General features: G+C 39.9%; 1 protein-coding gene across 1 annotated transcript; it reads left to right on the plus strand.

Annotated features, from left to right (window-relative positions):
* The first annotated feature begins 3,499 nt into the window (after window positions 1-3,499).
* On the plus strand, window positions 3,500-5,884 carry LOC121187317 (homeobox protein otx5-like). Its single transcript, XM_041046501.1, has 3 exons — window positions 3,500-3,599; window positions 4,835-4,986; window positions 5,246-5,884. Exons 1-3 carry the CDS (start codon window positions 3,500-3,502, stop codon window positions 5,882-5,884), a joined length of 891 nt encoding a protein of 296 aa, XP_040902435.1.
* Window positions 5,885-13,483: the final 7,599 nt, after the last annotated feature.

Genomic DNA, 13,483 nt, shown 5'->3' on the forward strand with positions numbered 1-13,483 from the left:
ATATCTAGTATTTATCTCAGAGCATGCCTACAATTATGCATATGCCCACATTAAAAAAAAAAAAAAAAACAAGATTAAACTTTTAAAACTAAATTGCTCAGAGGGGAAAAGCATAACTGAAAAGAATAAAACTGAATAAATTAGACAACCTGTTTCTTTAATCCATTGTACAAATGACTGTCCTACGAAAAAACATGAATACACACTTATTGGTAATTCTTTTTTGATAATTCACTGTGGATGATGAAAATGTTTTAGATTATATTAACAACCTAATGAAACACTGTGTTTCTGTGCCATCTGTGCAGGAACCTGTGTAAGTGTTCAGTGCTTATTGTACTTGGTGAGTGTAGCTACAGTATAAATATAGGAATTTAGAGTACCACTATATTCACACAATGGGCCTATCCCTAAATCTGTTATTAGCCACTGTCATTGGACACTTATTCAGTAGCAACATTCACATCCTACTTTTTTTTCTATATTTTACAACGTGACAATAATTTAGATGCAAACAGAGAGCTATAAATGTGTCATTTTAATTTGACTTGCAAACAGTATTTATCCATAATTAATTTAATTACATTTTCGGTTCTCATACTATTTTACTCATTCACAATAGACTGGTTTTTTTTACATTATCTTAAGGTTTCTTGTTTTATAATTCTTGTATTATTAAATAAAGCATAAAGCAAAGAGGCTGACGGAATAAAACGATTATAAAAAGCGCCATTTATCATGGCTAAAAACAGGTTAAATTATTTAATTCTTATATACTGGTCTTGTCACAGTCCTTTAATCAAAAATAACACATTAACATGGTAAAGTGTGTGAAAATGGTAAAATGTGAAGGATACGTTTCCTGAGTAGCCTACGATATAAAATACAACAGAAGAAGAGTGGTAGAGGCAGGTGCGTGAAGTGTGCGCGTGCAGAGCAGTGTCGCGCGCGCTCTGAGGCATATCGGAGGTCTTTTTTTCTGTCAGTTGGAGGTCTCGAGACATTCTTGTCGTCGGACTCCGCACGCTCACAGTTAGTACCTGTCTAGTACCTGGGCTGGTTTAGATGCCCGAGCTACAACAACAAAACAAAGACAACAAACAAAGCGTACCTGGATGTGGAGCAGGTGAGGCGTCCACTGGAGACAGGAGGTATCCAAATGTCAACAACACACACACATACTCACACACACACACACACACACACACAAAGGCCCGCTACGCTCAAACAGCGACACACACACACACACACATACACACACACACTCACCTCAGCAGGTGAAGAAATTTTATTCGAGATTTAGAAACGTTCAAACACGCCGGTAAAGTCTCCCTGTGGCTCTGTGTGTGTCTTTATATCTCCGCTTTGGCTTTACAGGGCTAGATAAACCCCTTATACAGTTTGGGCTGTAGCTACATGGGTGTGTATGTGTGTGTGGATTTTAAACTATAAGAAATCCGATTCAATTAACAAGCGCAGAGAATCGGCTTTGGACACACAGTGAAATTGTCTCGCCGCGGAGGATGGCACAGGCCAAACTAGCCCGGAGAGAAGACACAAAGCTCGGTGTCGGTGAACACACACTAGGCCTAAAAAAAAAAACAACCAAAAAAAAAAAAAACATCGACGGCTGCTGGAGAACATGCTACAGAAATGAATAAGACCAGAAAATTTAATAACCTGCAGTTATGATAAAACTCGCCTCTTACATTTGGACCAAGATTTATTGTAGTGCTGGAAAAACTGTCACGGATACAGAGTTCAGATTTCTGGATAAGGCCTAGAGGAAACTTTAACAACCTGATGTGTGCTTAGGATCAAATTATTTCAGTGCAAATAATTCAATTTGTCAGTTATTTTACACCTGTTGTTTTATTGGCCTACCTGTTCCCATCGTGTTTCATCTCAAGTATGTTTTCTACACCTATAACACTACATTAGTTTATATTTTCTGATATATTCTACATTGTCATGATAATGTAACTGCAGCTTCTACATAACCTGACCGGCTACATACGTTTGATATCAAATATTTATAATTATAATAATATTTATAGAATTAATCTTCATTTATGCAGCACACACGCCAATAAACGATGTAAATAAAATACATATTATTATTATTGTTATTGTTATTATTATTATTGAAGTAGTGAATGAATGGATGAATGGGCCGAAGGGAGCATGTTGGGGATCAGAAGGGGATTTAATAGCAGAACAACGCGGTCTTTGTGTTGCCTTTAATCCGGCCTGTACCCCCTTCTCCGCCTCTCAGTTGCTCTGCCTCTGCCTCCACACTCAGGCGGGGTCGCCCAATTATTTTAGGAGGCCAATTTCGAAAATTGTTCATAACAATAAAATGTCTTCCCTGGAAAAGTCTAGAACAGCCAGGTTCTCATGAAACGCAGGGGCCCAGGACACAAGCCATACAATTATCCTTCACCACAACACTATGAGGTAAACCTGCCAAGTGTCATAATGAACCCGAACAAACTTTAATTCTGTCTTAATGTCTTTCTTTTTTAATTATTGCGTTTTTTAAATGAATCTTTATTAATTATAAGAAGCCTACATACAAGCGTCTGATGCAGTCTGTGTTAAATTATCATCCTAAATTCATTATATTTAGTATCACAGGCCCAGCATGAATACATGACAGTATGTGTGCGCGCGCTTGACTGAGCGCGCCCACGAGAGAGAGAGAGAGAGAGAGAGAGAGAGAGAGAGAGAGGGGGAGAGAGGGAGGGCTCTGGGTGTCTACTTGAGTAAGAAGTTACTTCTAATTAGCCAGTCTCTTCTTGCTCGCCTCACTTGTCCACCCTGCAGATCCACATCCTCTCCTCAGGGACCAGGGACCGCCAGGGGCCCCTACTTTTTCCTGCACCCATCAGACCACAGACGGCCGGACGTTTTTTTTTTTTTTGGAACTCCTGTTTTTGGCACCTTTCACCTGTCGACGTCGGTGCGCACGGCAATTACGCACGACTCGGTTGGAGCAGCTGTTTCATAGCACACGTCTTTATTCAGTTAGCTCGTATAATTTTTGATTTGCTGTTTTAATGTATAGTCTTGGGTTGATTTGAGTTGTTGTTGTTTTTCTTATCTACACGGAAGAAGCATAAAATACACACCGGGTTCCGAATTCTGCTGTGTTTTACGCATCAGGTGAGAACAGGTGTTAAAGCGTGCTGGCGTTTCTTCTACCGTTAGAACCACAGGTACCTGGCTCGACGGCACTAAGTCAGAGTCACCTAGAAAAATAACAAAGGAGAAAGCCAGCAAAGAAAAATCAAAAACAACAACTAAGTGACAAACAACCCAGGGTAAAGATAAACAGAGAGGGAGGGAGTGACAGGGGAAAAAAACGAGAGAGAGAGAGAGAGAGAAAGAGAGAGAGAGAGACACCCCCTCGAGACTAGCTAGGAGACCCAGCCCCCGGTCAGAGAGAAGGAGAGAGAGAGTGAGGGAGTGAGGGAGTGTTTTAAAGCCGGCAGGAGGCATGATGTCCTACATTAAGCAACCCCATTACGCCGTGAACGGGTTAACGCTGTCCGGCCCGGGCATGGATCTGCTCCACACCGCCGCCGTTGGATATCCCAGTAAGTAAGAGCCTGTGGCTTCCAACTGTATGCTTTTAATCTATTTAAAGATGCTGTGTCAACTTTGTTTTAAATGAAAACATTTGTTTTGAAATGAATTGAAAAAGTACAGTTAACTTTAATGTCATCTCTTTTTTTAAATTTAGCTTTAAGGTTATGCTTTATGTGTTTGAATAGAAGTCTCTGATTCTTCAGCCATCCGAACATGTGTTCACTTGACCTATAAGTTCAGCGGATTACAGAGTCAAAAAACAATAAAAATGTGTGTGAATGGAAACGCAGCCTGTTCTCACACAGACTTAACATCAAAACAGACTCCAATCTGTTGCTGTCATCATGTAACCCATTTTCTAAAGGATGCTTATTGTATTTTATTTTTCATGAATGAATACTTCTTATATTGTTTGGTTGGGAGACCTGACCTGATCAGCATCTGTCATCCTTGAGAAGAGAGTTTGAATGAAATGGTGCCGAGGGTTTGGCACTGATGACATAAGGCGGGTTACAAAGCTTGGCCTTCTTGTCGCAGATTAAGAGTTTGAATCCATGAAGTTTTAGGACATTTTTAAAAACTCTTTATTGATGATGTGGAGTAAATTTCGTTTCTTCACAACATATATTTCGATTCAGACGGTCTCATTTGTGAAAGATAAATGCAAAAGACATGATATATAATTTTATTCGATCCAATAAAACGCATCGATCATCAAGACATTCTCTGGTTTAACTAAACATTTCTTCTTATATACATGACACAAGATGTCAGTATAGTTAGATGAAAATTACTGACTAAAATATATCCGGTATTTTGCTTGGCAGAATAATATCTATAAATCGAATTATAAATTATTGGGCATCTGATAAAATGTGGAGCCGGGATGAAGCGAATGAGTAACAATGGGCCTGTGCTTTACTGTCTGTGCTGCGAGAAAGACCTGAAATAATTTCCTTGATTCATATTCGATCACTGTAATTTTATTTTGTGGCGTTCTTTCTTTATTAAAACGCCTAAATTATGTATGAATGTATTTTAATAACCAATAATAGATTGAAACTTCGTGCTGTTTCCAACATATCGGCCTGTTAAATTGTGAAGAGGTTTTGTTAACGTGATTTTCGTGCAGAATCTTTTAATACAAACATCATGAAAACAACTAAGACATAATAATAACAATAACAATAATAATAACGATTATAATGATAATAATAATAATATGGTCCATTTTTTCTTGCAGGCACCCCGCGTAAACAGCGTCGGGAGCGCACCACCTTCACGCGCGCACAGCTGGACATCTTGGAGGCTCTGTTTGCCAAAACCCGCTACCCAGACATCTTCATGAGGGAGGAGGTGGCCCTCAAGATTAACCTGCCCGAGTCCAGAGTTCAAGTAACATCAGAGTTTTATCATTTCAGTATTATATGTTTTAGTATCATGTTGCACACACATTGATTTTGATGCAAAACATTACTTCTGTCTCAATGAAAGAAAAACATCTAAATGTCTGTGTGTGTGTTTGTGAGAGAGAGATAAACAACACCAGCCTCCTTACAACAGCAGCTTTTACAGTTTTACTTTTTATTTTTTTACATCACTTTTTAAATTTATGAGGATTTTATAATAACCTCCTCTCTCTGCCTTCCTCCAGGTTTGGTTCAAGAACCGCCGTGCCAAGTGCCGCCAGCAGCAGCAGCAGAGCACAGGCCAGTCCAAACCACGGCCCCCTAAAAAGAAGGCGTCCCCAGCTCGTGAGGCCAACACTGAGGCCAGTGCCAACCCCACCAATGGACCCTACAGCCCTCCACCTCCTCCTCCAGGCACCGCCATCACCCCCAGCTCCAGCTCAGCTAGCGCTACAGTGTCCATCTGGAGCCCAGCCTCCATCTCTCCACTGCCAGACCCCCTGTCTGCCTCCACCACCCCCTGTATGCAGCGCACCACCACCTACCCCATGACCTACACCCAGGCTCCAGCCTACAGCCAGAGCTACGCAGGCTCCTCCTCCTACTTTACTGGCCTGGACTGTAGCTCCTACCTGTCACCCATGCACCCGCAGCTGTCAGGCACCGGAGGAGCCCTGAGCCCCATCACAGCCTCCTCAATGGGTGGGCCCCTCAGCCAGTCCCCCGCGTCGCTCTCCTCACAGGGCTACACAGCTGCCTCGCTGGGCTTCGGAGCTGTCGACTGTCTAGACTACAAGGACCAAGCTGCCTGGAAGCTCAATTTCAATGCCACTGACTGTCTAGACTACAAAGACCAGAACTCCTGGAAGTTCCAGGTCTTGTAAATAACAGGAAGTGGGAGGTGGAGAGGGAAGGGGATGGGGGCAAAAGCGAGAAATCAAACAAAATCAAAGTGGAGTGAATAACCCAAATTACTTTTGGTTTGTTTTAGAAGAAGGAAGACAACTTGGGACTCAGAAATCAATTAATCATATCAGTTGAGGAACTAATCAGCTGAAATAATCTCTTCATTTTTGCTGTTACAGAAAAGTATGTGTGGGCGTAAACTAATCTGTTGATGCTTGGCTGTGTGATTGTAACAAAACAGTAGAGTTTTTAAGTTCAACAGCATAGAAATCAGCCTTGAAATCAAGGAGTGGCTGTGTAAAAGGAACAGGAGATTACAACATCTGTACAATAAAATCTAATTACTGAGAAACAGCTTTAATTTACTGGCTCAGTGGATTAGGAGGTGATTTTAAATACGGCATAACTATTACTGATGACAAGACGAAACAAAGGAGGCCACTTATCACACACAGAATGCATCCTTTTGACTGATGACTCTGTAGTTTTGGTTTATGAATATTTCTGTATTCAGTTTGATTGACAGAGATGAATTCAGAGACAGTTTGACCGGCCTTGACTAGGACCAAATCTGAAGCTGAGCTTATCTATTTTTACAAGAGTTTCACTGACCAACAAGATTACTGCATAGACAGCCTTGAAATCGACGCATTAAACTGATGAGATCCCAAACTTATGTTTATTTCTTCCTTCTAGACTTTGTCTTGTATTTTCTCTGACGTACTTCTTTTATAAAGCTGCTTTTCGTCACCAAGCTGACTCAAAAAGCTTTGAGCCAAACAACTCGACTAACCCACGCAGACATCTAAAGGAGGTGTCTTTACAGGGTGGCCACTAATTCAGTACCATGTGAAAACTGTATAGCAGACAGAAGCTGATGATTCCCAGTAGCCTTGTATGATACTGACCCTCTGCAGCCTGTGTGTAATACCAGCGGAGAGGGTAGAATTGGTCACTGAAGTGACTGCAGTACTAACCTGTTGCCTTTGAGCATGGTTGTAATGATTAGCAGAATGGCTTGTACATTGTTAGTTTAATAGGATCACTTCCAGACAATTTGGGCGACAATGGCCACATTGTGGCCCCTGGCAGCCTAGTACTCCCCCTCCCCCCATTCCATCTCACAGTGTTTGCATGAGGTTAGAGGATTGTTGAAGCAGTTCTTAAATCTACAAATGACTTCATCATAATGTTGTTCTTTTTTTTTTTTTAATTTTGGCTTTTTTTGAACTGCTCCAGTATTTGATGGGAGAGAAGGTTGCACCAGAGAAAGGGAAGGGACTGGGCCGCCATGCAGCCCCACCCTTTGCACAGAGAGTTTGGTGCCTCTCTCAACTCCAACCTGTAAAGATGTGATGGGTACCACTTTATGTGTTTGATGTATTGTTTGATTTTTTTTTTTTTTTCTGTATTAGACTTAAACAATATTAGGTTTCTTTAAAAAAAAATTGTGAATTTGTTGCAGTAAAAATTGTGGTAATCTGTTTTGAAGTTGATATTATTATCGGTATTATTACTATCATCATTAATATTATGTCTTCAGCTGACATGGACATTGCTAATATCCTTTGTTGTTATTTTGTAAATATTAAAACTTGAAAATGCAATCATGTCTGGTATCAGCGATGTGTTGTTACGCAGGCGCTCCACCGAACAGAATCTCTCTTTCTTACTTTATAGAAAACTGCCAACTTTTTATTTTTTCTGTTTATATTTTTCTGCTTCTTCTGTTTGTTTGTTTTTTCAAACTCAGGGGTTTATCCAATAAAAGTAGCAGTAATAGGGTACAATGCTTCTTAATCATTTACTGTACTTTTATCTTTTGCATTACTACAATCTTCTCTGCTTATTTTTCTGACATGAGTTATTTTGTATATTTCATTTGTCTCCTGTGTTTGACCAGTCTCACCACTACCATGCTAGATAGCTATGTTTCAGAGACAATAAACAACGTCATTAAAACTCTCTGGTCCTTGAGTTCTGTGAGTCATTTAATCACTGAACTTTGGCTGTAAGCGTTGTTCTATATCTCTGCCCTTTAGGGCTGTAATAAAAAAAAAAAAGGGGGGAGTGTCGGACATCCACAGACAGGAGATCGGGAATCTGTTTCTGGGAGCATTCCACTAATCCATACAAGAGGTTGAGTGGGTATAAGGCAGAGATGAGAGGGAGCAGGGCGGAAAGGACAGAAAACAGATTAGAACTAACCATAATACTGAGTCCTGCCGCTCCACCAGCCCCAAACTGAAGTACAAGAGATGGGCAGATTATTTTGGATGGCTGAACGTTTCTATGTGTTCCTGCCACCAATAGGTCAGAGGGTTAGCTCCGTGGGGGTTATGAGAAGTGCGCTGTATGAAAGGTTTTAGGCAGGCTGTTAGCTCACGGTGTGTTAAGATGCTCAATATCTTAAAACAAGACTGTGGACCTTGAACATAATGCGTACACTGTAAGACACCTATGACAACAGAGGAGAAGATGAATGGTCGTTGTTGTTAAATGTTGCTTTGGAGTAAAGTCTGTAACTAATGTGACTGGTATGCCAAACTGTAATGTATTGAACTGATTTGAAAGAAAATGACTCAAACTGACATCTGAATCAAATTAATTTGAATTTCATGTTATATCCTCCAGCAGATATTCAGATTAGAAATGTATGGTGATAAGACCACCAAAATTAAAACTGAAGCAACATTCTCATTCATCCATATGATCCTCATTTGGTTCAATGTGAGGCCAGCACAAATTTAACCTGATAAACTTAGTTATAAATTGCCAAATAAGACAAGGCAACAAAGTAGGTCAATGTAAAACTGACATACATGAAAAATGATCTCAGAATTAATGAAGAAGTGAGTTGAACTTTTGAACTGTTTTTTTTTTTTTTTGTTGAACTGTCTTTCTGTCCGCTTGTTGATCTTCATCCTCCTTCAGTGTGTGTTGTTGTCGGTGTGGGTCCATGGGACAATGTGATACCATTATTTTCTTGTAGCCTAGTCCTCTTGTCCTCTTTTTCTTCTTTCCTTCTTTTTTCCCATTTGAGTTGAAACTGAACCTGCACATCCTGCAAATCTACAACTGTTGTGTGTGTCAGGGCCTCATCTTTCACATTGCAAGCTTTGAAATGCTTAGTGGGGCAATACAATTAAACACATTCAGATAGACATTGTGCCACATGTCTTGGCTGCTTGTTGCACATTTCTCCTCAGGTTGCCCGGTAACAGTGGGACTCTGCCTTCTGACTGGGATTTAGCCTGAGAACACAGAGCTGGGTTCAGCTTCGTGGTGACACAGCAGAACACTGGCCAGTCCAAAAGCTTATTAACAAAGTGCAGTAGACTGCAGTCGTTTGCCCAGTTCACAGTGTTTGACATTGTTGCTTTGACAAATGAGTTTTATACTTTAAGAGTTATTGTGAACAGAGAATAAATTCAACATATAAACTGAGACTCAGATAGATAGATAGATAGATAGATAGATAGATAGACCCCCTCCTGTGCTATGCAGGCCATGTGCTCCTGTAATCCCCGAGCAGCAGCATATGGACTATGAAGCACAGACACAGACACAGATACACTCAGGACTTAGAAATATGATTCATTTCTTTCCTCTCTCTAATCCCCTACAAACAAGCTGGTGGCCGGCCTGCTCTGGAGGCACACTGTAATCATGCCACAGGCTGCTGCTGCCAGAGCTGACCAGCCTCCCCATCAGCCCTCTCCTCTCCCTCCCTCCATCCCTTCCTCCCTTCTTCCTCCCAGCCCCCACCCCCCCCTGCCTACCCGCAGTCCAATTTCCTCTTAATCGATTCCTAATCCCAACGCCGCCAAGCATACACGCGCCGAGCACACGCCCAAACACACACACACATAAATAGGCACATACACACATGATGGACACATTCATCAAACCAACATTTATAAATGCAGACACACGTATGCATACACAAGCAAACAGAAAGTCATTACCAAGCACATGATACAGCCAACAGGTGCACACACAACTCATTTACTCAGACAGTGGCACACACACATGCTTCATAAATTCATACACTTTTTTGTTTTGTTTTCTTGCTTGGGCTAGAAAGAATAAAATAAAATGAAAATCCATGATGAAAGAGTTTCAGAGTTTCTTACTGTGAATTATGATCATAACAGCAAAACAATTCCAAGATAAACCATTCTACACTTACCAAACACATAAATACAAGAAGTAAACTAAAGTATACTGTAGTCGATTATTGTAAAAATAACGATAAAAGAAATTATCATTAAGTCAGAACCAAACACAGTAAAACTAGAGAAATGAACATCCTTGTCCAAACTGTTCTGAATCTGGCTTAGCAACACATTTATCGATAACATAAAGTAATAATCATCACATTGATAATTCATATAATAATGCAAAAAAAAAAAAAGTGCATAAATTGTTAAATAAGATTTGTAGTTGTGCATTAATGCTGCTAAATCACACAGCAGTGCAGTGTAAGTAGGTGAGAGTGATCTGCAGTAGTGGTAACAGGATCAGTATTACAGTATGAATGGATCAACCAGCCACTGTCAACCTCAGCATACACTTCTGCTTAGGGCTTTACTGCAGATTACAACTTAACACCTAGTTAATATCACTAATAGTAAAAGTCAGAGTTTAGAGCCACAGATTAATGATATGTTGGACTAAAACAGTTATCTGGATTACGGGAGCGCTTAGCCTTTGGTGCTAGTTAGAGAATCAAACAAACGTGATCTGAGACACTGAGGCAGTTTTTTTATGGTATAGTTTCAGGTCATAATTCTTGTGTAATGTGCTTGAACTGATGGATCACACTTCTCTGACCATTTTTTGACTGCTTCTGACAATTTTGTCTCCATGTCAGGGATTTCATGCCTTGCTCAAGGGCAGCTGCTGTAAATATCAGTCGTAAAGCAGGCTTGTCAAAATGATTCAGACTGACAGCAAACCTTTTTCCTCCTCAAACCTCCCATGACAGTGCCATTCCATTTCCTCCTGGTGGATCCAGGATCTTCTCTGTTAATTATGGCTGTGGCTGTAAAATCTACAGTTATCTACTGTATTAAACACAGTAACATTACTGTGTATGATTTTTACAGTAGAATGTTGTAAAGTTTACAATAAAACCTTATCCACATGACAAAATTAATGTAGTCTAGGTATTGCAGTAGAAAATCACAGTAGTCAAAGCATTACTGTAAAAAAATCACAATACCCAGTATAGTACTGTAAATACAAAACTACTGTATTTTTCTTTTCTTTTTTTTATCTTACAGACACACACAGACACACTGTGTGTGTGTGTAGTATATCTCATAATGATACACATTTTATCATATATTTTTTTTTACTTTTGATTAAAATTGTTTTTGTACTTTTTATCATAATTTTGACCTTTTAAATTACATTTATGACTTTTTATCTCATCATTATGACTTTTAACTCATACCATGGGATTTTTAATTTTTATTAACCTAAGTTTTATCTATTTTTTTTTTTTCTTTCACTGGTGGGAATGGGCTTCATAATATTATCCAATGAGGTTCAAGAGAGTTCAAGGGTCACGCTTCGAATGGACCAGTCACGTCATCGCAAACAGGACAAACCGCGAACACAGCACTCGCTATTCTGACTCGTTAGTGATAGGAAAGCTCCATGAATAATCACTCAAATTACTCAAATTTCGGTTCCTTAGGCAAGGCTTTGTCTTGTGCTTGTGTTAATTTTCGTTGCGTGTGTGTGTATTTTCGTGGTCTATGTTGATTTTTTTTTTCACTTTTTGCCAAAGAGGAAATCAGCGAAAACGTATCCGTGAGAGCTCTTAGGGAGACGTCTCCACAGCCATTAACGTTACAGGTAACGTTAGCTAGCTTATGTAGTGAAATGTAGCACGAACTGACCAGAAGGTCTTTATTTATTTATTTTTTTGTTTGTTTTTTTTTTAGCTAACTGAAACATTAGCACACACAAAGACGAGTTTAAAGCTTGGTCCTGGTTGTGCCGTTTTTTATTGTGTTTTTTTCCCCACCCTTGGTCTCTGCGGGAGTTTCCATCCTGGAATCGTGGATGCTCCACCAAATACTTGTCGGGACTTCCAGAAAATCGGTAAGTAACGTTACCATCAAAGTAGTAAAAGAATAATTTTACACTCGGTGTCTGTGTTAGCTAGGAGTATTAACCAGTTAGCTTGCTATCAAAATGAATTACTCATGCAAGCACTGTAATTTCACCACAGCTACAATTCCTGTATTTGTTCGTCATTTGAGGATACACAGAAATCTAGCTAATTTTAGATTTCCATGTTCAAAGCCACATTGACCGCTAAACCAGGACTTGAACGGTAAATTGATGGAGTTGATTTGGCTTGCACTGTTGAAGGTTGTAGCTTTGTGTCAGCAAATTTTTCGACCTTACGTGAACATCTTCATTTGGCATATTAGAGATATACTAATACTATACTAACTGTTCAAAGTATTTTCGTGTCCGTTAATCCTTAATTCACACTTGAACCGGAAGCACAAAAAGATCTCTAGTCCTCCCTGTATTAGCTACCAGTGCTATAACATCACCAGTGCCTGCGTGAATACGCCAGCAGACCGTGAACTAGGTCACAGTTTTTAGACAGTCTTTGACGATAATTATAACACAAATGATGAAGTGGACACAGATGATTTTGTGAACAATCTGGCCATGTTTTATCTCTGAATGCAAGCTAAAATGCTGTTACCAGCCAGTACAATTCAGACCTTAATAGAGTTAATACCAGAGGTGCACAACACTGGTTTGACTCATCTTTTGTCTAGGATGCATGAAGAGTTAACCAAGCAGAAAGACACCCGTTGCTACAAGCGTTATTAACATGCTGGTAACTTATTTCCATCAACTCTGCAAGTGGGCCAACCAAGTAAATTTGATGACCAACTGTACCAGACTGGCATTCAGAGAGCTGTCAGTCTCAAGGGCCTCTGCCCAGAACACACTATTGAAACACCCTCTGTCACTTTCAAAGGCACTCTGTACAAAAGAGGCATGACTGTTGTAGTGGACCAAAATGACACAGGGTATCTATTTGGGAAAAGTCTGTTGATACTGATAAATGAGTCAAACGTGCATTTTGTTGTCCAGCAGTATCAGTCTGTGCCTGTTGTGGATCTTGGTGTGTATTGCATAAAAAGCAACTCAGAAGCACAGTATCTGTGTTTGACTGTAGACAAGGTTGCAGATCATTACCCTCTTTCTGTTTACAATCAATTTGGTCTTAATCTTGTTGCTCTGCATCATTCTGTGTTTTAGAAGAATGAGTAATGGACTCCATTGAGAAGGCAGTGCAGACCGTGCTACCACAGCTAGATGAAGCGAAACTTGAAACTTTGGTCAATGAGTTGGTGACCAAAGGAGGTGTTGTACCAGATGATCTGCAGTTCATTCAAGAAGATGACATCAAACATCTGCTCACACCCATTCAGTGCAGAAAGATTCTTCATTCCTTGAAAGGTGGTGAGATTCATCACAGATTTATGACTTCATAATGTCAGAGCATATTAAAGTGTTTTCCTGCAGTTTTG

Source organism: Toxotes jaculatrix, chromosome 9, assembly GCF_017976425.1.
Source record: "Toxotes jaculatrix isolate fToxJac2 chromosome 9, fToxJac2.pri, whole genome shotgun sequence".
Classification (NCBI taxonomy): Eukaryota; Metazoa; Chordata; class Actinopteri; family Toxotidae; genus Toxotes; species Toxotes jaculatrix.

Excerpts from the sequence above, each read along its gene's own strand:
- LOC121187317 (XM_041046501.1), top strand. The coding sequence starts at position 3,500 with ATGATGTCCTACATTAAGCAACCCCATTACGCCGTGAACGGGTTAACG. Across the intron at positions 3,600-4,834 it reads CGCCGCCGTTGGATATCCCA|GCACCCCGCGTAAACAGCGT; the intron begins GTAAGTAAGAGC and ends TTTTTCTTGCAG. Across the intron at positions 4,987-5,245 it reads TGCCCGAGTCCAGAGTTCAA|GTTTGGTTCAAGAACCGCCG; the intron begins GTAACATCAGAG and ends GCCTTCCTCCAG.